Raw genomic sequence first — 23,566 nt, 5'->3', positions numbered from 1 at the left:
AGGAAGCTGTCTCCTAAGTTCTTGGGTCCATATCGGATCTTGAAGAGGGTAGGACCTATGGCTTATGAGATTGCATTGCCACCTTAGTTGGCTAATCTCCACCCAGTTTTCCATGTCTCCCACCTGAGAAAGTACGTGTTTGACCTGTCACATGTGTTGGCGGCGGAGGATGTGTAAGTCAGGGAGGATCTCTGAGTAGTGGTGCAACCAGTAGCTATAGAGAATCGCCAAGTTGAGGAACGGAAGGGAAGAACCACCATTCTTGTAAAGGTCATCTAGGACCGGAGGACAGGTGACTCTACTTGGGAGCTAGAGGAGGACATGAGGAGTTCATACCCACATATTTTTTGGTAAGTCTAATTTTTCGAGGACGAAAATTTTTGTTGTTAGGGAGATATTGTAAGCCCTTTTTTTTGTTCCTAAGGGTTGGGCCTGGCCTTTTCGTAGGCCCAAGGCCAGCCCCTCTATAGGACCCCAATACTCTGCCAGCCCCCCTCACAATCTCACTTTACACTTTTCTTCAGAAAAATAATTTCTCTTTTGTCTCTCTCTACGAAAGCAAAAGCTCTGCTAGGGCATAGAGAACTTCCACCCTCGAGCTAGCTCACCTGTTCTCCTCTGGTAAGTTACCCCTCGGATCTGTTGTAGCCTTTCTTTCTCCTTTTCTAGTTGGGTGTTTTGTTGCGTTTAGGATTCATCCTCTTACTCTAGTTTGGGTCCTGGGGTTTTCGTTTCAGCTCACCATCCTAGTTCGTGGAGCTGTTGTGCCTAAGTTGTGCTCTTTCAGTTGCTTCTCCTTTTCTTGCATCTAAAAAGGTAAGGGAAGCTAGGTTCTTTTTCATGTTTTTGAAGTATGTGGTGTGCTTCTGTTCTGTTTCATGCTTGAAATGATTTAAAGAGTGCTTGTGCTCACATATTAATGAACTGTGTGGTTTGTGTTGGCTGCTTTTAGTGCTGCATGTGTGGAACAGTGGTGAGAGTTGGTATTCTCGCCCAAGCGAGTTCGTCTCGCCTAGGCCAGATTAGCAGAAACTCACCCTGGTTCTGCTCGAGCATCTCGCTCAAGCGACCAATTCTAGTTTTGAGCGACGCATTGTCTCACTCAGGCGAGAATGGCTCCCCTAAGCGAGTACTCAAGGAAACCAGATGTGCTCTCTGCTCGCGTCCTCGTCCAGGCGAGGGACTTTGGTTTTGGGCGAGTGGTGGTCTCACCCAGGCGAGAGCTCGTAGAGCGCTACTGTTGCAGGACTCGCTCAGGCGACAACGCCTAGCTTAAGCGTGACAATTGATGTAATTTGAGCGAAGTCTTTTAGCCTGAGCGAGAATGGGGCAAATTTCATTCTATATTCTTGAAAATTTTCATGGTTTGGCTGTACGTATTTTATATGCTTGGTTGCGTGATCTGTATGCACTGAAATTGGTATGTTTGGTGTGAGTTATGGCATGAAATTGTTAAATGGTGGTTGGGTGAAATAAGCATTGAATGTATGAGATGAAAGTGGTGGTTATGATATAAGAAACATGATATTGGTGTGAGATAGGCGTAATTCCATAAGTTTCATGGGGAGATCTCATGGTGGTGTGTAGTGTATATATTAAGATATGGATTCAAGTAAGGACCGCATCCCGAAACTCTAAAGGGTCAGTGAGTCTCATGTATAACAAACTGAGCCAAGTGGTGAGAGTAGCGGGAGGCCCTAGTCTCAGGCAGGATAATGGCCTTAGACGTTTAAAGGCTAACCTTGTGTGTGGTAGGTGAAACCCATTGGCAATGGCTCTGTAGAGCAGTCGAGGCCACCACAAGTGCAAGCGTCTAATGAATCCGATTTTAATATATTTATCCGGATAATTGAGTTTTAGTATCCTGTTTATTTGCTATAACATGATTCTTTGTGCTTACGATGTTGCATGCTGGGACTACTTTAAATATTTGTCTGCTACAATATGTTAAAGTCAAATTACACTAGCTTACCCTTTCATTTTGTGTATGTTTCTTGTCTTGTCTTCTCTTTTGCAATGATCACCTTATTGGTGGGAGCAGATGGGGGAAATCCTGGAAATAGTCCTGGTGGTAGCAGCGGTGCAGCTTAATGGATTGTATGTGTGACTCTCAGGAAGAGTTCTTTGGCCCTAGTGCCCTTTTGTAATTCCATGCTCTTGAGGGGCATTGCTATTTTTCTGTAATACTGATAAAACCCCTTTAGGTTATGCTTTGTTAGAGGCAATCGTTTAATGTGCCTCACTACCTTTTAAGTACTTCCTGGATGACTGTAATAGTGGATTTCCTTGTGTGCACTGTTCATCTGTTGCTCTTGCATTTCTATAATTATGCGATGTTTTTATTTAGTAAATTTGATATATTTAAATGGGATGTCACATTTTTATGGTATCAGAGCCTTCGTTCCTTAGTTTATGTGGGCTATGTTTTTGCTTAGCTTTCATTGTGCCTTTTTGTCATGTTTAGATGAGTTTCCAGTCTAACCAAGTTTCTAATAGTTCTCTCTATGTGTCCAGTGTTATGGCACCCCCTCGTATAGCTCCTCCTCCACCCCCACAGGGCGACGGGCAAGACCTGGTAAGGGCGATCGAGGCTATGGCTACAGCCTTGAAGCAACAGAGCAACGCCATGTTGCAACAACATGAGGCGACTATGCAACGCTAAGAGGCCTCTCTTGAGTAGCAACACCTGGTGATGCAGCAGATGGAGGCTGCGAGACAGGCTGCTGAAGCTGCCCAGAGGTAGCATATGGATGCTCTCCATTAGTTAGGGGATAATTCTGCCGATGCCCCGATGTATAGTCCTCATCCCCAACCTCCACCCCCTGAATGGAGTTTGGAAGACTTCTTGAAGCACCAACCTGCCAAGTTTGATGGCAAGACGAGTCCCGACCAGGCGGACCAATGGATGAAAGATATGGAGCGCATCTTTGATGCCAAGAGATGCCCATATGAGAGCAGGCTTGCTTTCACGGTCTACATGCTCACAGGAGAGGCTGAGCATTGGTGGGCCAGTATGAGGCTGGTTATGGAAGAGAAACATGAGGAGATCACCTGGGAGGCCTTCAAGAGGAGGTTTTTATCTGAGTACTTCCCTGACAGCGTGAGGTACGCAAAGGAGGTGGAATTCCTCCAGCTGACGCAGGGAGACAAATCTGTAGCAGAATATGCAGAGAGATTCAAACATTTGGGACGCTTCTATACCATGCCGCTCGATGAGGAGTGGCGTTGCAGAAAGTTTGAGAATGGTCTCCGAGGAGACATTCGACTGATGGTAGTCCCGCTTTCCATCAAGGACTTTGCGGCCTTGGTAGAAAAGGCCACGGTCATGGAGCGAATGAAGGTAGAGGTAGAAGCCCAACAACAGCCACAACAAAGGGTTAGCGGACCATCTGGGTCCAGGCCGAGAGCGGAAGAGAAAAATAAGTTGTATGCTAGGCCTCACCAACAGTCATAGGGGTCTAGAGGCTTTTCTTCCCCGCCCAGTAGGATCTAGTGCCATCATTGTGGAGGGTCGCATGTGAAGAGTTTTTGCCTGCAGTTATCCAGGTTTCGCAGGTGCAACCATTGTGGCAGGGAGGGCCACTTTGGCAGGGATTGTCCTACTTTGAGGAGGGCAGTGGCACGACCTTCATCACAGACTCCGAGCCAGACTCCGAGCCAGTCTCAGCAGAGGGGGGGAGGCGGCAGGCCTCAAGCTACAGGAAGGGTTTATCTGATGACTAGGTCAGAGGCAGCGGGTGCATGTAACCTCGTCATTGGTTGTTGTGTGATTTCTGGCAAATCTTGTACTGTGCTCTTTGATTCTGGAGCGACACACTCCTTTGTGTCAGAGTCTTGTGTGCGGGAGTTGGGTTTGTCGGTGTGTGAACTACAGTTTGATCTGGTGGTATCTACTCCGACATCTAGGTTGGTTAGGACTTCTTCAGTGTGTGCTAGGTGCCCAGGGGAAGTAGAGGGACACATGTATAAAGTGAATCTCATATGCCTCTCTCTACAAGGCTAGATGTGATCTTGGGGATGGATTGGCTCTCCGCCAATCACATTCTCATCGATTATCGGGAGAAGAAGTTGTTGTTCTCCAACTCAGAGGAGCCTGAGTTGTTGTCTTCCCATGGGGTCATGAAGGAAATCCAAGACGGCGCACAATGTTATATGATCTTTGCCAGGATGGAAGTTGAGAAGGAGGAAAGGATAACAGTGATACATGTGGTCAGGGAATTTGAGGATGTGTTCCCCGAAGAGGTACCAAGTTTACCCCTGAGGAGGGAGGTCGAGTTCTCCATAGACTTGGTACCAGGAGCTGGTCTTGTGTCAATAGCTCCTTATCGCATGACCCCAGCAGAGTTGGTAGAGTTAAAGAAGTAGATAGAAGATTTGCTTGAGAAACAGTTTATACGGCCGAGTGCCTCGCCGTGGGGAGCGCCTGTTTTGCTAGTAAAGAAGAAAGATGGTAGCATAAGATTGTGTGTGGACTATAAGCAGTTGAACAAGCTGACTATCAAAAACAAGTACCCCTTACCAAGGATAGATGATTTGATGGATCAGCTACATGGGACGTCGGTGTTCTCCAAGATTGATCTCCAGTCGGGCTATCATCAAATTCTAGTGAAGGTAGAAGATGTTGAGAAGACTACGTTCAGATCCAGATATGGGCATTACGAGTATGTTGTCATGCCATTCGGTGTGACCAATGCTCCAACCTTGTTCATGGACTACATGAACCGGATCTTCCGTCCGTTTCTTGATAAGTTTGTCATGGTCTTCATAGACGACATTCTCATCTACTCTAGGACACATGAGGAGCATGTCAAGCACCTGAGGATAGTGCTTTGTATCTTGAGGGAGAAACAATTGTTTGCTAAGTTGTCAAAGTGTGATTTCTAGATGAGGGAAGTGTAGTTCTTGGGGCACGTGATATCGGCTCAAGGTATAGCTGTGGATCCAGCTAAGGTGGAGGCGGTGATATAGTGGGAATGTCCCAAGTCCATGATGGAGATTCGAAGCTTCGTGGGTCTAGCTGGCTACTACAGGATGTTTATAGAGGGGTTCTCCAAGATAGTAGCACCCCTGACACAACTAACCAGGAAGGACCAACCATTTGCATGGACTCATAGGTGTGAGGAGAGCTTTAGGGCTTAAGCAGAGGCTGATAAGTGCTTTGGTGTTGGTAATTCTGGATGTGAGTAAACCCTTTGAGGTTTACTGCGATGCCTCTCATCAAGGTCTTGGGTGTGTCTTGATGCAAGAGAGAAAAGTGGTGGCCTATGGTTCAAGGCAGTTGAAAGTTCATGAGAAGAACTAACCTACCCATGATCTAGAGCTAGCGGCGGTAGTCTTTGCTTTGAAGATTTGGAGGCACTATCTGTATGGTGCGCAGTTTCGGGTGTTTAGCGACCATAAGAGCTTGAAGTACCTCTTTGATCAAAAGGAGTTAAACATAAGGCAAAGGTGGTGGATAGAATTTTTGAAGGACTACGACTTTGAACTTCTCTATCACCCAGGGAAGGCGAATGTGGTGGCGGACGCACTGAGTAGGAAGACAGTGCATGTGGCACACTTGATGATAAAGGAGTCGGAGTTGCTTGAGAGCTTTAGAGACATGAAGCTACAATTTGAGTTGGAGCCGAAGTTCATTAGGTGTAGCACTTTGGTTATATCTAGTGAATTCCTGAGCTTGATTAGGGAAAAGCAAGCAAGGGATGTTAGTCTATAGAAAGTAAAAGAGTTACTTGGATCGGATCAGACCAAGGAGTTTGCCTTAGGTAGTGATGGTGTGTTGAGGTTCAAAGGCAGAGTCTGTGTGCCAGATGATGCTGAGCTGAGGAGATTGGTTCTTGAGGAGGGACACAAGAGTCGTCTTAGTCTGCATCCTGGCATGACTAAGATGTACCAAGACTTCACAGAGAACTTTTGGTGGCAAGGCATGAAAAAGGAAGCTGCACAATTCATATCAGCCTATTTGACTTGTCAAAAGGCTAAGGTTGAGCATCAAAAACCTGGTGGAACGCTCTAGCCTTTGGATATTCTGGTGTGGAAGTGGGATAGCATAATTATGGATTTTGTTACCCATTTGCCTCGCACTGTGAGAGGACATGATGCTATATGGGTGGTGGTGGATCGGTTGACGAAGAGTGCTCACTTTTTGGCAGTGAATCTCATAATGTATATGGCCAAGTTGGCCTAACTCTACATCTGAGAGATAGTGAGACTTCATGGAGTGCCTAGTAGCATAGTGTTTGATAGAGACCCCTGGTTCACTTCGAGGTTCTGGCAGACGCTATAGGAAGCTGTGGGTAGCAGGCTGAGGATGAGTTCTGCTTATCATCCTCAGACGAATAGCCAGTCAGAGAGGGTGATTCAATCCTTGGAGGACTTGTTGAGGACATGTATCTTGGACCACCTTGGCAGTTGGGATGAGGTGTTACCGCTGGTGGAGTTCACCTATAACAACAGTTACTAGGCGAGTATAGGGATCGCACCTTATGAGGCTTTATATGGGAGGAGGTGTAGGACGCCCTTATGTTGGTACCAGGATGGTGAATCGGTTTTGGTAGGACCTGAGTTGTTGCAACAAATCACAGAGAAGGTGCAGTTGGTGAGGGATAGGTTGCAAGCATCTCAAAGTCGGCAGAAAGCATATGCAAACAAGAGGAGAAGACCCCTAGAGTTTGAGGCTGGGGAACATGTATTCTTGAGGGTGACCCGAACCACTGGTGTGGGGAGGGCTATCCGCTCGAGGAAGCTGTCACCTAAGTTCTTAGGTCCATATTAGATCTTGAAGAGGGTAGGACCTGTGGCTTATGAGATTGCATTGCCACCTCAGTTGGCTAATCTCCACCCAGTTTTCCATGTCTCCCAACTGAGAAACTACGTGTTTGACTCGTCACATGTGTTGGAGGCGAAGGATGTGCAAGTTAGGAAGGATCTCCGAGTAGTGGTGCAACCAGTAGCTATACAGGATCGCCAAGTTAAGGAGCAGAAGGGAAGAGCCACCAGTCTTGTAAAGGTCATCTGGGACCGGAGGACAAGTGACTCTACCTGGGAACTAGAGGAGGACATGAGGAGTTCATACCCACATCTTTTCTAGTAAGTCTAATTTTTCGAGGACGAAAAATTTTTGTTGTTAGGGAGATATTGTAAGCCTTTTTTTTTTATTCCTAAGGGTTGGGCCTGGCCTTTTCGTAGGCCCAAGGCCAGCCCCTCTGTAGGACCCTAATACCCTGCCAACCCCCCCTCACAATCTCACTTTACTCTTTTCTTTAGAAAAATAGTTTCTCTCCTATCTCTCTCTACGAAAGCAAAAGTTCTGCTAGGGCATAGAGATCTTCAACCCTCGAGTTAGCTCAATTGTTCTCCTCTGGTAAGTTACCCCTCGGATCTGTTGTAACCTTCATTTCTCCTTTTCCAGTTGGGTGTTTTGTTGCGTTTAGGGTTCATCCTCTTACTCTAGTTTGGGTCCTGGGGTTTTCGTTTCAGCTCACCGTCCTAGTCCGCGGAGCTGTTGTGCCTAAGTCGCGCTCTTTCAGTTGCTGCTCCTTTTCTTGCATCTAAAGAGGTAAGGGAAGCTAGGTTCTTTTTCATGTTTTTGAAGTATGTGGTGTGCTTCTGTTCTGTTTCATGCTTGAAATGATTTAAAGAGTGCTTGTGCTCACATATGAATGAACTGTGTGGTTTGTGTTGGCTGCTTTTAGTGCTGCATGTGTGGAATAGTGGTGAGAGCTGGTATTCTCGCCCAAGCGAGCTTGTCTCGCCCAGGCGAGATTAGCAGAAACTCACCCTGGTTCTGCTCGAGCATCTCGCTCAGGCGACCAATTCGGGTTTTGAGCGACGCATTGTCCCGCTCAAGCGAGAATGGCTCGCCCAAGCGAGTACTCGAGGAAACCAGATGTGCTCTATGCTCGCATCCTCGTCCAGGCGAGGGACTTTGGTTTTGGGCGAGTGGTGGTCTCACCCAGAGCTCGCAAAGCGCTACTATTGCAGGACTCGCTCAGGGACAACACCTAGCTTAAGCGAGACAGTTGATGTAGCTTGAGCGAAGGCTTTTAGCCTGAGCGAGAATGGGGCAAATTTCATTCTATATTCTTGAAATTTTTCATGGTTTGGTTGTAAGTATTTAATATGCTTGGTTGCGTGATCTGTATGCATTGAAATTGGTATGTTTGGTATTAGTTATGGCATGAAATTGTTAAATGGTGGTTGGGTGAAATAAGCATTGAATGTATGAGATGAAAGCGGTGGTTATGATATGAGAAACATGATATTGGTGTGAGATAGGCGCAATTCCATGAGTCTCGTGGGGAGATCTCATGGTGGTGTGTAGGTTATATATTAAGATATGGATTCAAGTAAGGATCGCATCCCAAATCTCTAAAGGGTCAGTGAGTCTCATGTAGAGCAAACTGAGCCAAGTGGTGAGAGTAGCGGGAGGCCCTAGTCTTTGGCAGGATAATGGCCTTAGACGTTTAAAGGCTAACCTTGTGTGTGGTAGGGTGAAACTCATTGGCAATGGCTCTGTAGAGCAGTAGAGGCCACCACAAGTGCAAGCGTCTAATGAATCCGATTTTAATATATTTATCCGGATAATTGAGTCTTAGTGTCCTGTTTATTTGCTATAACATGATTCTTTGTGCTTACGATGTTGCATGCTGGGACTGCTTTAAATATTTGTCTGCTACAATATGTTAAAGTCAAATTACACTAGCTTACCCTTTCATTTTGTGTATGTTTCTTGTCTTGTCTTCTCTTTTGCAATGATCACCTTATTGGTGGGAGCAGATGGGGGAAATCCTGGAAATAGGCCTGGTGGTAGCAGTGGTGCAGCTTAGTGGATTGTATGTGTGATTCTCAGGAAGAGTTCTTTGGCCCTAGTGCCCTTTTGTAATTCCATGCTCTTGAGGGGCATTGCTGTTTTTCTGTAATACTGATAAAACCCCTTTAGGTTATGCTTTGTTAGAGGTAATCGTTTAATGTGCCTCACTACCTTTTAAGTACTTCCTGGATAACTGTAAGAGTGGATTTCCTTATGTGCATTGTTCATCTGTTGCTCTTGCATTTCTATAATTATGCGATGTTTTTATTTAGTAGATTTTATCTATTTAAATGGGATGTCACACATTCAGGTAGCTTTTCATAAAGAAAAACTTTCCCAAGAATGTTCTCTTAGGATGTATTTGGGACAACTGTACAAATAATAAGAAGAAGAAGAATATATATATATATATATATATATATATATATATATATATAAATTATAGATACATACTAAAATACTTATAAATAAAGTAATATATTATTGATTGATTTATAGATGTTACAGTTGTTATCTTGGTTTAGTTTATGCATATGTTGTGATAATGTAAGGTGACTTATATATGGGTAATATATTATTGTGTGACTTTTTTATTAGTTAGCAAAACCTTGCTTTTGTGTTTTGTTTGTGTTTGTGCGATGATCGTGTAACGTATGTGTTGGATCAAACTTACTTTATTAGTTAGCAAAACCTTACTTTTTCATCTCCTCATGAAAGTTTGAAACTATAAAGTAAGAAAAACTTAGGTCAACTCATCAGGGTATCATAAGAACAAATGACTTCTCAATCAATCCTAATCATGCAACAAAAGAGAATTTCATTTATGGCTTTTACTATAAATATAGAAATATAATGTACTAATGAAATATCTAAAATCCCCTTACTTAATATATTGACATTTGTCTTCTTTTTATCTAAGATACCCCTTGTAACCTATTTGTTTTTGTCAACATATGTCCTTTTAATTTGTTTTTCTTTTATTATTTCCAAGAGCTTTTGTTGTGCTACTTTTATAACTGGCACTAGTGTAGAATTTGGCATTTACAACGCCCTTTATGCTTGAGTTAAAGAAGAACAGAAGCATATTCAAGTGCAGTGACATTTTCGCAACTTCAACAAACTTTTATGCCTCGGTTGTCCAAATAACCAAGGCATAAAGCATTTTCTGCCTGGGATCTAACATAATCGAGGTCTAATGCCTCCCAAAATTTTCATATTCGCAATCTTTTGAATTTATTTTTATTTGAATTTAGAGGATTAAGCCTTAGTTCCCCCCAAACCCAGGCATAAAAGCTACTTTGCCACAATTGCATGTTACTCAAGCATAAAATTGACATTTTTTTTAATTATTTTATTCGAGATATATGTCCTCTGGTGGTCTTAGAATTGAGGTAGAATGGTAAAAATTGGACTTTATGCCTCGGTCTTCCTTAAACCCGAGGCAGAATTGGCCTTTTATGCCTTAGTTTAAAATAACTGAGGTAGAAATCTAGGTTAAAAATCCCCAATTTCATAATGCACTATTCTTCGTCTTGCACTAGCTGCGTTCTTTTTTTTTCTTCTCCCATCACGAGCTCGTCCAGCAATAGCATTGCCACCACCTATAGAGTAGTTCTGTCACAGTTTGCCACTAACAGATTACCACTTCACCACCGTTGTTGCCCACCGTTAAACCTCGCGATTTTGGTTAAATATACATGTGCCATCAGTTCTTACTTCGTTTTTGTGCCATCAGTTCATGCTTATGCAACGTTGAGGGTTTCGTGTTCAGGCACGGTGATTGCAGGTGCACTACAGATGTGGTGGTCTGAACAGATCTGGTGCCGCGAGGTGGAGATGGTGGTGAGGTAGTGGCTATGAGATTGCAAGTGGTAGAAGCTCTAAGGTCTCTAATTCTGATTTAATTCTTATTTTCATTTTGCATTTAGAATGTAATAGTTTGTAAAGAGAGCGAAATCAAAATTTAGGAATACCCATTTTTTTTTGGTCGGGCCAAAATAAAAATATTAATAATAAAACATTAGGGGGTGTTCTAATCTTAATATATGCAAAAGTTTATCTAGAATAATCTCATCTCTCTTTTGTATTTCCTTCTAACCAAAACGAAGAAAAGTTGATTGTGAAGTGGGTATCGAAAACTGGATCAACACGTAATTTAATACATTATTTATTTTGCTTAGTGTATCATAATTTAAGAGTAAATGTAGTTTTGAAATAATTTCATTAAAACACATTAATATTATAAGTTTTTAGTATCACTATATATAATAATTCTATTGACTTTTAAAATAATAAATTTCAATCAAACTTTATCGATAATGATTTTGTTATAAATACGCAAAGTAAATTTGAATACAAAGATACCCTTTGAATTTTAGGTACTTTATTGTAACATTTTTAAATTTAAGTTTGAATTTATTTTGTTATAACTAACATAAGTCTATTTATCTTTGTTTTAAAAATATAATTCACAGTCTTTATTGATATGAAAAATAAATAAACATTAATATATCATTAATATTGTTTTACGTGATAATTGCACGTACCTTCAAGATATTATAAAATGGGCTTAACTAATGATTTGGTCACACTAGTGTAAAATTGGCTTTTTATACCAGTTAAAAAAGGTTTTTTATACCGGTTCTATTATCGGCATAGATGTAGGCGGTATAGAAGATTTGATCTTTCTACATGGGTTCCATGACAGGTATAAAAAAAATATTTTTTATACCATTTTCTAAAACCGGTATAGAAAGTTCTCTTGGAAATGGAAGGTTGTGTAAGAAAAAAATGACTTACTATACCAATTATAGTTCTAACCGGTATAAAAAATTACACATTTTACACCAAGTATGACCTCAACCGGTATAAAAAGTGATTATTATTTTTTTATGAAAAATTCGTTTATGCTTCCTACCACATACCAAACCTGTATATAATTAGCCAAAACATCCAGAAAACAAATCTCATTCAATCTAATATTTACATAAAATAGAATCTAATGTTTATATGAAATATAATACTACTCCAAAACGAATTACTATATAAGTCATAAAACACCTAACATCATTTGACTACATCACTACATCATTATACAAAATAGGGCATTTCAATTATCAGTTCTAAAGATTTTATTACACTGACCCTGACAAGAAACAAATTAAAAAGAAAAGGGTTTATGGTGTGCAGTGAAAGGAAAGTAAAGGGAATCTTTCTAAGTTTATCGATAACACAAATTGCAACACCACACATGCTAAATTTCATTATATTCAAGCCACAATCATGAACTCACATTCCTAAGCCATGATCAAATTAATATCAGTTAGGAAGAGTTTATTTAAAGTCTATTTGAGCTCATCTTCACTTCATATAGTACAACCTATGATCAAAAAACAATAATCAAGGAAAAAAAGAAAAATGATTGATCATAACTATTAAATTTCTATTAGAGATAGTACATATTTGCAATTAAGAGTGTTCTTTATAACTATATTCCCTTCATGCTTAAATATAGCAACAAACATCATGCCACCTAACCCATTGCACGCATAATTTGGCCACAAAGTTTACGATTATTGTGTAATCCTTGCATGTCTCTACTTTCATTTTATGCTGCAAGAGTCACACTCTGCTACTCTCAAAACTTCAGTGTGTAGTCCTTATAATTTACAAGGAGCACTTTCATATCTCGATCTGATGATAAATTTTATGAATAAATATAACTACATATTAAAGCTAAAAGTCTAAAAGTTAAAAATAAACACTTACATTACCGATTAGATTAACATCCCGATCTGATGGTGGTCCATACAATTCAAACCAGATATATGAATCAGTTGGATTGAAGCTGCAAGAGGGAATGCAGAGCTAATTGAAAATGGGTTTGATAAACACACAAAATTTGGTGAAATGCAAGTATGTTTGTTTACTTTCTGAAGGTGAAATGCAAGTATCTGTAAGCAACAGACCTAAAATCACAAGATTGATCAGAAACCTTGAATATTCAAAAATAAGCCAGTTAAGAAAACAATCAAATTTTACAGTATGAATATTTTCAAGAATAGATTAATTATACGATGAAATGTCTCTGTAGTTGTTTTCAGTGGCAGAACCTACAAACAGTATATAGCAATTAGCTATACAAAATACTATCACTACACTTTGCATACATCGAAGCACCCTAAATAAAGTAAAAAAACTTGCTAAAGTGGGGAACATGTATCAATCTCAATTCCCACAATAAATACACCAAATAAAAACAGAAACACACACATCATCATCCCCATGTGACCTCTCTCTGCTGCATGCATATACATCTTTACACTTTAATTCAAACATACGATTCAGCCAGATATCAGGCCTTGCCAAAACCAAAATGCTGCATTAATTAACCATAATTTCTATTCCAAGTAAACACCCATTTTATTCACATACTTGCAAACTGATAGTAACACCACTTCCTTTATCAACAATAAGTTGTTTGCCTTAGCAAGGTTTTAGGAGAAGAAAAAAAGCTTAAACCGAGAAAAACACTTTTATCGAAATGACTTTAGTTGTTACAGCCTCACAAAGTTTGTTTCACATGCCACCGCTCAAGGAAAGAAAAATCAGGACTGAATTCAAATAATAACAAAAGGTACGTTGTTTATTTGATTTTCTTACATGTGTTTTGAGATGCGTGCACATTAAATAGAAGTTTACAATAAATAGAAGTTAGTAAAAATAAGAAATCTATATCCAAAACTCCAAATCATTACTACCTTGTAAACTGGGCCGAATCCACCTTCTCCGTATCTTCAAAACCTGAATATATCTTGAACCTTTGACTATTTCTCTTGAACAAATAACATAATTATTTTCAACCTTAAACTTCTTCAAAATCTGAGATGATGTTTCACAACACAAATCCACATTAATCCATTTGGGCCTCCATCCATCGGAAAGCCTTTCAAGAAGGTTGATAACCCTATTCTCTTAGTCACTTCAGATTTTAGCCGTTTGAATGACCTCATGAATCACTAAAATAAACCTGCAGATACGTACATTGGCAACAATTCCAACTTGGACCAAATAACAGGGATTTATTTCAACAATCTTTTAATGAGTTATCAAATATCAAACATTGATTACTTCAGGAAATGCTTTTGTGCAGTAAGATATAATTATGAAAATAAACATTGGATAAGTTGCTAACAACTCATTACCAGTGCAATCCAAGAAGAAAAATGTGAGAACTGTAGAAGTATTAGTGAACAATCAGAAGTTAATAAAAGAACGAGTATAAAAAATAAGTCCAGGATAATATACCTTCCATAATTTGCTCCTGAACAGGACACTATTTGTATCAAGTAAATCATCAAACTGATATGCCTTTTTCTTGGAATCCAATATAGCTTTCGCCATTTCCACGTCTTGGTCGGCGTTAAAGAAGCACTTACGGTTCTTGGCATCAAGCACTGTAGCCTTCCAAACATTTTCATTGTTTGTAATCGCCCGTTCATTTCCCAAAATCCACAAGCAGTGCCTGCAAGATATCAAACCAAATGCAGTTTTTCAGTTAATAAGATACCCTATAAGAAACAAGTAATTTAGACCGCAATAAATAGAAAAGTTAATAGTAGAAGATGTACCTAGCCCTTGTAAGAGTAACATTAGTCCTCTGCGGAGAGGAAATGAACTCAAGAGATGATCTACTGCTTGTTCTTACAGTTGATAACATGATATTATCCTTCTCCCCTCCTTGAAAACCATCAACAGAACTCACAATGACATTAAATCTATCATCACTTTTATAAATCTTTCCAAGTTTCTCTTGAATTGCAGCAACTTGGCCAGCATAGGGAGTCACAATACCGATGTTGAATTCATGTTTTGATGTCAGCCATGTTGCTTCAAAGAAAAGGTAGCCCTTTATTCAAATTCAGACAGCATGGATTGTAAAAGCACTGTCTTTCTGTTTTCTGTTTACTTGAATCAGTGAATATACAAGTGAAAATAATAAAGTTAATATTTTCACACTAAGGTGAATCAAATTATTAATTTTAGTTAATACTACCAGGACAAGTATAATTTCGTAGTTAGAAACCAGTAATCAAATATAACGATGGAATAAACCATCTAAATCCTTTATTCAGAACTTCTATCAAATAAAGAAATGCAAACTAAAATATAGAAGATGTTTTTTCTAAAAGGACGGGTTATTGCATTGCCATAGTCATGTCTTTCCACATTTGGTGCATCCTGAATTTTGTTGCAATAGAAATGAGAAATTGGGAAAGAACTTATTTCCGGGTGCATCCTGTGCTGCACGTTTAGGAGAGACTTTTAGTAACCTAACGAACTCAATCTTTCAAATAAGCTCCTCCCAAAACCAGCTTCCTTAGAAACCTTGTACACAAACATTAAGTACAAATGAAATTAGAAATAAATGATAGAAAAAAGTAATTTTGTGATAGAAACAAATAATATATGAATTGTCATCACTTAAAGCGTTGGCCAGAGAGCTACAATTGCTACATTCCTCATCCTGTTTTCCATATACATTCATTAGTTGTAGTACTAATTTCAAAATCAACAATCTTCAAGTAACACATAAGATAATTTCTTTAATTACATTATTAGAATTGGAGAATAAATTAATCTGGTTGTTGTGGTTAGTCTAGTCTAAAAATCATTAAAAGATAATAGCAAAAAATAATAGTTTGTTCTGTTCTGTAACAACAAAATAGCAAACAATATGCATTTACCAAATCATGGATGAATATATGTTAGCACCAGCCTACCATTTAACACTAAATAATATTTTAAGATGTTGAATTAAGAAAATAATACCAATACCTAAAATTCAGATCTAAACATTTTTCAATGATTAAGATTATACTTCCTTTCATGATGAATTAAAATGCTATTCTTAATAAATGAATTCTAACATAAACATATTTTTAAGAATAAAAACATATTCAAACCAAAAAATTAAAATTCTTGCCTCCTTGGTACATAAGATCTGCTTGAGTATCTTTAAATTCAGAATAATCTTTATGCTTAGATTAGATTCCAGACCCTGAATTTTCCTACTTCTATAATCATTGTCAGGCACATGATAGTGGCAGAGACAAGAGGATAACATGCATGACTACCCCTCAAATAGAATCAGACATGCTAGAACTTGTGCAATTGGTGCTCCAAAATTCTTCAGATTCATTCCTCACAATGGCCAGGGGCTTCTACTACAGAGCATATTGTGATCTAGAGACCATAAACTCTCACATTCAGAAAGTGCTCTTTGAAAAAGTTATGTAAATCAGTAAAACAGAGAAAAATCCACTATTACACATTAGATTGAGGAGAATTTTAAGAAAAATACAACTATGAATTCACTTTTCTCTTCCTGCAATATTCTTGTATTTCCCTCTCTTAGCAATGTAGCAATGCGGTCATAAGTTATGATTAACTTCTTTCCTATTGTCTAAAAGAATTTTAGCTTCCATAAGTGCACTGCCAAAAATTGGAACTCCATGATGTATCAGAGTTAACAAAAGGAAATAAAAAGCAAAGTAGATAGAAATTGTCGGGCACCTACGTCATCAACTGCGTCTTCACCTCCATGCGTCATAAGCAACGCCGAAATCGCTCCCGCGAGGAAACGAAAGCACCTTGAAGACGCATAAACAATGCACACGATTCCGAAAATCTCAGCTAAACTATAAATCTGAACCAAAGACGAAAACGAAAGAACCTCTTAAGATGCATAAACCAAAGGATGAAGGATCAATCAGGTATTCAAATTGAATTTTGAAAATAAGATGAACTCACTTAATCTACCATTTGAACATTTGAACGGAGAACGACGAAGGATAAATGCAACGAGAACTCAGCGGCGACGTACGAACACGATGAGACCCCAATGTGGTGAGTAAATAGAGAAGGAAAAAAAAGGGCACAGAGTCTGGAGAAGCGAATGGAGTGCGAAGCGCGCGAAGAGTTTGAGAAAAGATTCAATATTCTATACCTATTATACCGTGGAACATGAATAGAAATTATTCTCCAATAATACAAAAATACTACTAAATCACTTTCTATATCTATTTTAGGCTCAATAGCTATAAAAGAATTCATATTATTTACAAAATTATGATTGTCTCCTCCTTCTATACTTGATGGATTTTAACAGGTATAATATGTAGGTATAAAAAGGTAATTTTGTACTAGTGATCATCTAATTTGTTGGTTTGGTTCATTTTGATTAGTTTATTATTTTTTAGTTCAATATGATCCTTTAATTCTTTAGAAATGTTCAATTTGGTCCTTTTCGTTAAGTTGACGTTAATACTTGTTATATATAATAATATGAATATTGCAAAAGCTGTCACTTGCAACAAAGAAAATGTGATTTTCGGATGGAAATATGGTGCACTGTTGCAACCATATCTTTTTAAACGTTGGGATTTTTTTTCCTTCGCAAACCATGGATTTTGGCCCATTTATGCCCCCATCCACCATCTATAAATAGAGCATCATTCTCCTCCCTCAAACACACTCTTTCATACTCTTTAGTTCTCTCATCCTTTCTCTCTTATATCTCTTCTCTCATTCTGGGTTTATTTATTTACTCTTTTTTAAGAGTTACTTTGCTAGTTCTGAGATCCTTGGAAATTCCGAGAAGTTCCTATTGTATCCTGAGGGGCTTGCGCAATACATTGCGGATAAGTCCTTAAGGGCAGTGAATCTACACGCCTCGGGAAGTTTTTTGGTTCGTGATTTGTCAGCTACTACAACAATCTTAAGGACTTATGGCTGACAACAACAACAACAACAACACATCCTCTACGGAGAATCCAAATACTGTTTTCGAAGCTCAGACAGTCTTTGCGAAACCTTTTTCGGATGTGTCAAAAATCGAGGTGTTCTCTAGACAGAACTTCCGACGCTGGCAAGAACGTGTGTCTACCCTTTTAGACATGTATGGAGTTGCTACTGCTCTCACATGCTCAAAGCCCAACTTCAATATCTCTTTAAAACAAGTTGAAGACTGGATTCATGCAAATAAGACGTAGTCAGATAAAGATTCATCATAGGAAACTACTACCGTTGGGAGATGATTGAAGATAAGGACATGAAGATCCAAATCAACGAATATCACAAGTTTCTTGAAGATATCAAAGCAGAGAACATAATCCTTCCTGATGAGTTTGTTTCAGAACTCCTGATTGAGAAACTACCGTCATCTTCGATTGAATATAAACAACACTAAAACACAGGCACAAGAAGATGTCGCTTCAAGAGCTCATTACACACATCATAGTCGAAGATACAAACAGGCAGGAATGTGCTACTGCAAAGGCCAAAGCATTATTGGCAAAAGCTAACATTGTAGAAGAAAAACCTGCACTAAAAAGGTACGAGAATAAACCTGATCACAATAGGAAAAGTAATTTTTGAAACTTTCGTCCCAAAGGATCTAACCCCACCTTTAAGAAAAAGGGAAATTGCTTCGTATGTGGGAAGTCTGGCCATCATGCACCTCAGTGCAGGCGTAGAGCAAGAAACGAAAATCCTCCTAGGGCAAATATAGCTCAAGGGGAAGATATTATAGTTGCGTCATTTCACAAGTAAAGGTTCTTCTGAAACTCACATCAGGGAAGACTCTGGCCTTGAGTGATGTGCTGCATGTGCCCTCTATTAGAGTTAATCTAATATCTGTAGCTCTACTTGGAAAAGTTGGGGTTAAAGTGTCATTTGAATCTGACAAGATTGTAATGACAAAAAATAATGTTTTCGTGGGGAAGGGATATTGTGATCAAGGTCTCTTTGTACTCAATATTTCAGAAATTATTAATGAATCTTCTTCTGCTTATATCGTTGACTCGTATGATATGTGGCATGCTAGATTAGGACATGTGAATTCTTCGTATGTTATGAAATTGCAACGACTAGGATTAATTAATATGCATGATAAACAAAGTGGTAGATGTGATATATGTGTAGAATCTAAAATAACAAAGAAAACTTGTTATCCTATAGAACGTCAATCTGAATTATTAGGGTTAATTCATTTTGATCTAGCCGACTTAAAACAAACTATGTCTAAAGGTGGTAAAAATTATTTTGTAACCTTTATAGATGATTATTCTAGATACACTAAAGTGTACTTAATCAAGCATAAAGATGAAGCTTTCGATGTGTTTTTAAAATATAAAGCAGAATTAGAAAATCAATTGAATAAGAAAATTAAAAGGATTAGATCATATAGAGGTGGTGAATATGTTCTGTTTAATGAATATTGTGTTATAGAATGTATCATCCATGAGGTAACCCCACCATATTCACCTAAGTCTAATGGAGTAGCTGAGAGAAGCCCTTCTTACTGCATGTTTTTTACAAAATAGGATACCTCATAAGAAAATTGGTAAAACACCTTATGAATTGTGGAAAGGTTATCAACCTAATCTTAAATATCTAAGAGTGTGGGGGTGCCAAGCTAAGGTAATGTTACCCGGTCCTAGGAAAAGAAAAATAGGCTTTAAAACCTCTAATTGTATGTTTTTAGGCTATGCCGAACATAATGCTGCCTATAGGTTTCTTATTCTTAAAAGTGATGTAATTGAACATAATACTATTGTGGAGACCAAAAATGTGGAGTTCTTTGAACATATATTTCCTTTAAAAGTTAGTGAGACACCTGAACAGTCTATTGATAATAATAGTGATGCCATGTGTGAAGTTTTGAGAAGTAAAAGATAAAGGAAGGAAACTTCTTTTGGAGATGACTTTTATACCTATAGTTGAAAATGATCCAACAAGCTTTTGAGAGGCTACTAGAGTTCCTGATGCAAAACAGTGGGATAAAGCCATTAGGACTGAAATTGAATCAATTCAGAAAAATAATACTTGGACCTTAGTAGATTTGCCTAAAAGAGCAAAACCCATTGGTTGTAAGTGGATATTTAAGAAAAAATATCACCTAGATGGATCCATAGATAAGTATAAAGCAAGGTTAGTAGCAAAAGGTTTTACTCAAAAACCCAACATAGATTACTTTGACACCTTTGTCCCTATGACTAGGATTTCCTTAATCCGAGTTTTGTTAGCCTTAGCAGCTACCCATAAGCTAGTGATACATCAAATGGATGTTAAGACTGCTTTTCTAAATGGTGATTTAGAGGAGGAAATCTATATGACTCAACTTGAGGGGTGTGTTGTCCCTGGTCAAGAAAATAAGGTATGCAAGCTTTTAAAATCTTTGTATGGGTTAAAACAAGCACCTAAACAGTGGCATGAAAAACTAGATAGTGTCTTACTATGTGATGGTTTCTTACCTAATGATGCTAATAAATGTGTGTATTCTAAATTTGAAAATGGTGAATGTGTCATTATATGTTTGTATGTGGATGGCATGTTAATATTTGGTACATGCATTGATATAGTTTCTAGAACTAAATTGTTTATAGGATCTAATTTTGAAATGAAAGACATGGGTGAAGCCAATGTGATTTTAGGTGTTAGAATCATAAGGAAGGGAGATAGTATATTACTATCCCAAGAAAAATACATTGAGAAACTTCTTAGGAAATTTGGTTATTATGCGTTCAAACCAGTGAGTACCCCTTATGATGCTAACTCTAAATTAATGAAAAATAGAGGAGAATCTGTTTCTCAACCTCAGTATGCCCAGATAATTGGGAGCTTACTGCACTTAATGAGCTTTTCAAGACCTGATATTGCTTATGCAGTAGGTAGACTGAGTAGATACACTCAATGTCCTAATAAGGAACATTGGGATGCACTTGCAAGACTTATGAAATACTTACGAGGTTCAATGGATTATGCCATTGAATATAGTGGATTTCCCGTTGTACTAGAAGGGTACAATGATGCTAACTGGATCTCTGATTCAGATGAGACAAAATCCATTAGTGGTTATGTATTCACACTTGGGGGTGGTGCGATTACATGGAGATCAGTCAGTCAAACAATTATTGCAAGATCAACAATGGAATCTGAGTTTGTTGCTCTCAAAATGGCTGGTAGTGAGGCTGAGTGGTTGAAAAACTTCTTAGCAAACATTCCTCTAGGAATGAAACCAACCCCATCTGTTTCAATTCATTGTGATTGCCAATCGGCAATAGCTATAGCTAAAAATAAGAACTACAATGGGAAGAACAGACATATTCAATTGAGACATAATTTAGTTAAGCAGCTGCTAAAGAGTGGAATTATTTCCATTGATTATGTGAGGTCAGAACAAAATCTAGCAGATCCTCTTACTAAACCCTTGGAAAGAAACATGATATTAGAAACATCGAGGGGAATGGGACTTAAGCCACTTGCAAACAAATAAGTGATGGCAACCCAACCTTTGTGATTGGAGATCCCATGAATAAGGTTCATATGGGTAAAAACAAGTCACTTGTTAGTTCTGATAGCACTAAATTGATTTTAAATCAATTATGTCCATTCTTATGGTGTGTGTGTGTGTGTGTGTGTGTGAAAGTGCTAGAGACTACATTTTTTTAAAGGTTAAACTTTGTGATTAAAATTCTCTGTGGTGTAAGAATTTTAGTTTAAACAAAGTTTTAATGATTTTCATATCCCTTACGGGTGGTGTATGATTTTTAGCATACACTTAATGAAATCACCTATATGAGTGTCAAGTGGGGCCGCTTGTATGAGATCTTTGTTGGTTTTGAAATGGTTGAAAAGCCAAGAAGGGGGGGTTGAATTGGCTAGTTAAAAATTTAGGCTATCTTAGCAAGCTAAAAACCACCTTTGATTGAATCAAATAGATCACCAAGTTAGGATGCAAACAGTACTGAACTATACACTTTCAATCTATCAAAAATAGAGTTAACAGATTGATTTTACTAAATAGATTTTGTTCTGGTATAATCAATCGATTGAAACTGAAAAACAGTCGACTAAAATACTGGGAAAAATGCATAAATGTGAATTTGAATTTTAAACCAGAAACAATGCTCAAGAATGATCAAGATCAGTTCCAAATGATTATACAAACAAGCTCAATGCTTCAGATGCTATGAAAACATGCAAGAACATGAAAAAGATGATTAAAGCAAGTTCTTGAAACTTTAAAATGAAAATGCAAGAGAGAAAGGTTTGAAAAGAGAGGACACCACGAATTTTTATACTGGTTCACCTAAACCTGAGCTACATCCAGTTTGTCAAGGCAACCTTAGCTTGACTTTGCACTATTTCAAAAGTTTTACAAAGTATCCACCCTTACACTTCTAAAATATGCAAAAACACCACAAAAGACTCTTGAATCACACAAGAATCACACCAGCACAGTAAGAACCCTCTTGCAGACCTGGAAAACCACCAGGCACACACACAAAGCTTGAGAAAGATCAAACCTTAGTGGTAGCACAGCCTTGCCTACCACAAACCACTTTCTCCAAGCTTCAAACCAAGCCAAAAGCTTCAAGAATTGATCCAAGATCAATCTTCAACAGCTGCAACACCTATGATCACGAAGGAGATAGTTTTCCACAAGTTTCCAGAACTAAATCGTGCTCTAAAATGATCAACAAACCTCTCTTTCAAAAATCACAGCTTTTATAGTCAAACTGGTACGAAATTCAACAGGTTGATTTTCAAATCAATTGGTTGATTTCATTTTACTTAAGTGAAATCAGTCGATTAAAAACTAAATCAACTGATTGAATTTGTTGCAGTTTAAGACTACTGCAGCCAACCTTTTAACCTGTTAAAAAACCATTCAACAGATTAAAAGAGACATTTTAACCTGTTGAAAAACCATTCAACAGATTAAAAACACAACAAAGACCAAACTACATCTAATCAATGCTTTAAGGTCTACAACATGAATCACAAACTACAAATACACTTTCTTAATGATGTAACTACATGGAGAGCACACATTCCAGCCTTGATCACAATGGAAATCATCAAATCTCCTTTCCTTCATCAATGTAGGCTTCATTCCAATGTTTATGGCTTCAAGATAGTTCAAAAGAGCTTCATTCAATCTTCATCAAATCTTCAAGAAGCAAACCACCTTGGCTTCTCATGTCAACAATCTTGGCATGATTTCTAGAGCACTCATGGACACCAGGCACGCGCATGGCCTAGTAAGCGCAACACAGCGATAACAACAAAGAATTGTGGGGGTGTATTGTGATTGATGAACTGCTAACACACATCAAGTGTCCTTGGTTCATATAGCTTGCTATACTAGTTCTGATGCATTACATCTTATATGAAACCCAGAATTTTCTCTTTTCTTCTTTCTATCTCTTATCTTTTGCAATATGTGGGGGATTGTTATATATAATAATATGAATATTGCAAAATTTATCAGTTGCAACGAAGAGAACGTGATTTTTGGATGGAAATATGGTGCATTGTTGCAACCATATCTTTTTAAACGTTGGGATATTTCTTTCCTTCACAGACCATGGATTTTGGCCCATTTATGCCCTCATCCACCATCTATAAATAGAACATCATTCTCCTCCCTCAAACACACACTTTCATACTCTCTAGTTCTCTCCTCCTTTCTCTTTAATATCTCTTCTCTCATTCTGGGTTATTTATTTACTCTTTTTTAAGAGTTACTTTGCTAGTTCTGAGAACCTTGGAAATTCTGAGAAGTTCCTGTTGTATCCTGGGGGGCTTGCGCAATACACCGCGAATAAGTCCTTAAAGGCAGTGAATCTACACACCTCAAGAAGTTTTTTGGTTCGTGATTTGTCAGCTATTACAACAATACCATGTCCA

General features: G+C 38.4%; 2 protein-coding genes across 5 annotated transcripts; one reads left to right on the top strand and one right to left on the bottom strand.

The window, feature by feature from the left end:
* Positions 1 to 2,791: 2,791 nt before the first annotated feature.
* On the top strand, positions 2,792 to 7,087 carry LOC146886811 (uncharacterized). Its single transcript, XM_085671884.1, has 9 exons — positions 2,792 to 3,426; positions 3,574 to 3,906; positions 3,999 to 4,347; positions 4,483 to 4,758; positions 5,378 to 5,701; positions 6,038 to 6,162; positions 6,301 to 6,418; positions 6,533 to 6,685; positions 6,782 to 7,087. Exons 1-9 carry the CDS (start codon positions 2,792 to 2,794, stop codon positions 7,085 to 7,087), a joined length of 2,619 nt encoding a protein of 872 aa, XP_085528010.1.
* Positions 7,088 to 11,941: 4,854 nt separating this feature from the next.
* On the bottom strand, positions 11,942 to 16,777 carry LOC114181701 (regulator of nonsense transcripts 1 homolog). Of its 4 annotated transcripts, none has more exons than XR_014994451.1 (7): positions 16,622 to 16,777; positions 16,389 to 16,517; positions 14,440 to 15,196; positions 14,117 to 14,333; positions 13,570 to 13,838; positions 12,578 to 12,656; positions 11,942 to 12,188 (listed from the first exon to the last, which is right to left on the bottom strand). XR_014994451.1 is itself a non-coding variant. In XM_085672374.1 (7 exons), exons 3-5 carry the CDS (start codon positions 14,526 to 14,528, stop codon positions 13,818 to 13,820), a joined length of 327 nt encoding a protein of 108 aa, XP_085528500.1. In that variant the 5' UTR covers positions 14,529 to 15,196; positions 16,389 to 16,517; positions 16,622 to 16,777; the 3' UTR covers positions 12,196 to 12,502; positions 12,578 to 12,656; positions 13,570 to 13,817. The 4 variants fall into 4 exon arrangements, 1 of the variants encoding a protein (XP_085528500.1); XR_003603904.2 differs by lacking the exon at positions 11,942 to 12,188 and adding an exon at positions 12,196 to 12,502 and having other exon boundaries at positions 16,385 to 16,517; XR_014994450.1 differs by lacking the exon at positions 11,942 to 12,188 and adding an exon at positions 12,196 to 12,502 and having other exon boundaries at positions 12,583 to 12,656.
* Between the last annotated feature and the right edge of the window lie 6,789 nt (positions 16,778 to 23,566).

Source organism: Vigna unguiculata, chromosome 4 (assembly GCF_037176805.1).
Source record: "Vigna unguiculata cultivar grain cowpea cultivar isolate G323 ecotype 2 chromosome 4, ASM3717680v1, whole genome shotgun sequence".
NCBI classification, from domain to species: domain Eukaryota; kingdom Viridiplantae; phylum Streptophyta; class Magnoliopsida; order Fabales; family Fabaceae; genus Vigna; species Vigna unguiculata.
Note: the sequence above shows the minus strand (reverse complement) of the source record. Positions and strands in the feature narration are given on the sequence as shown.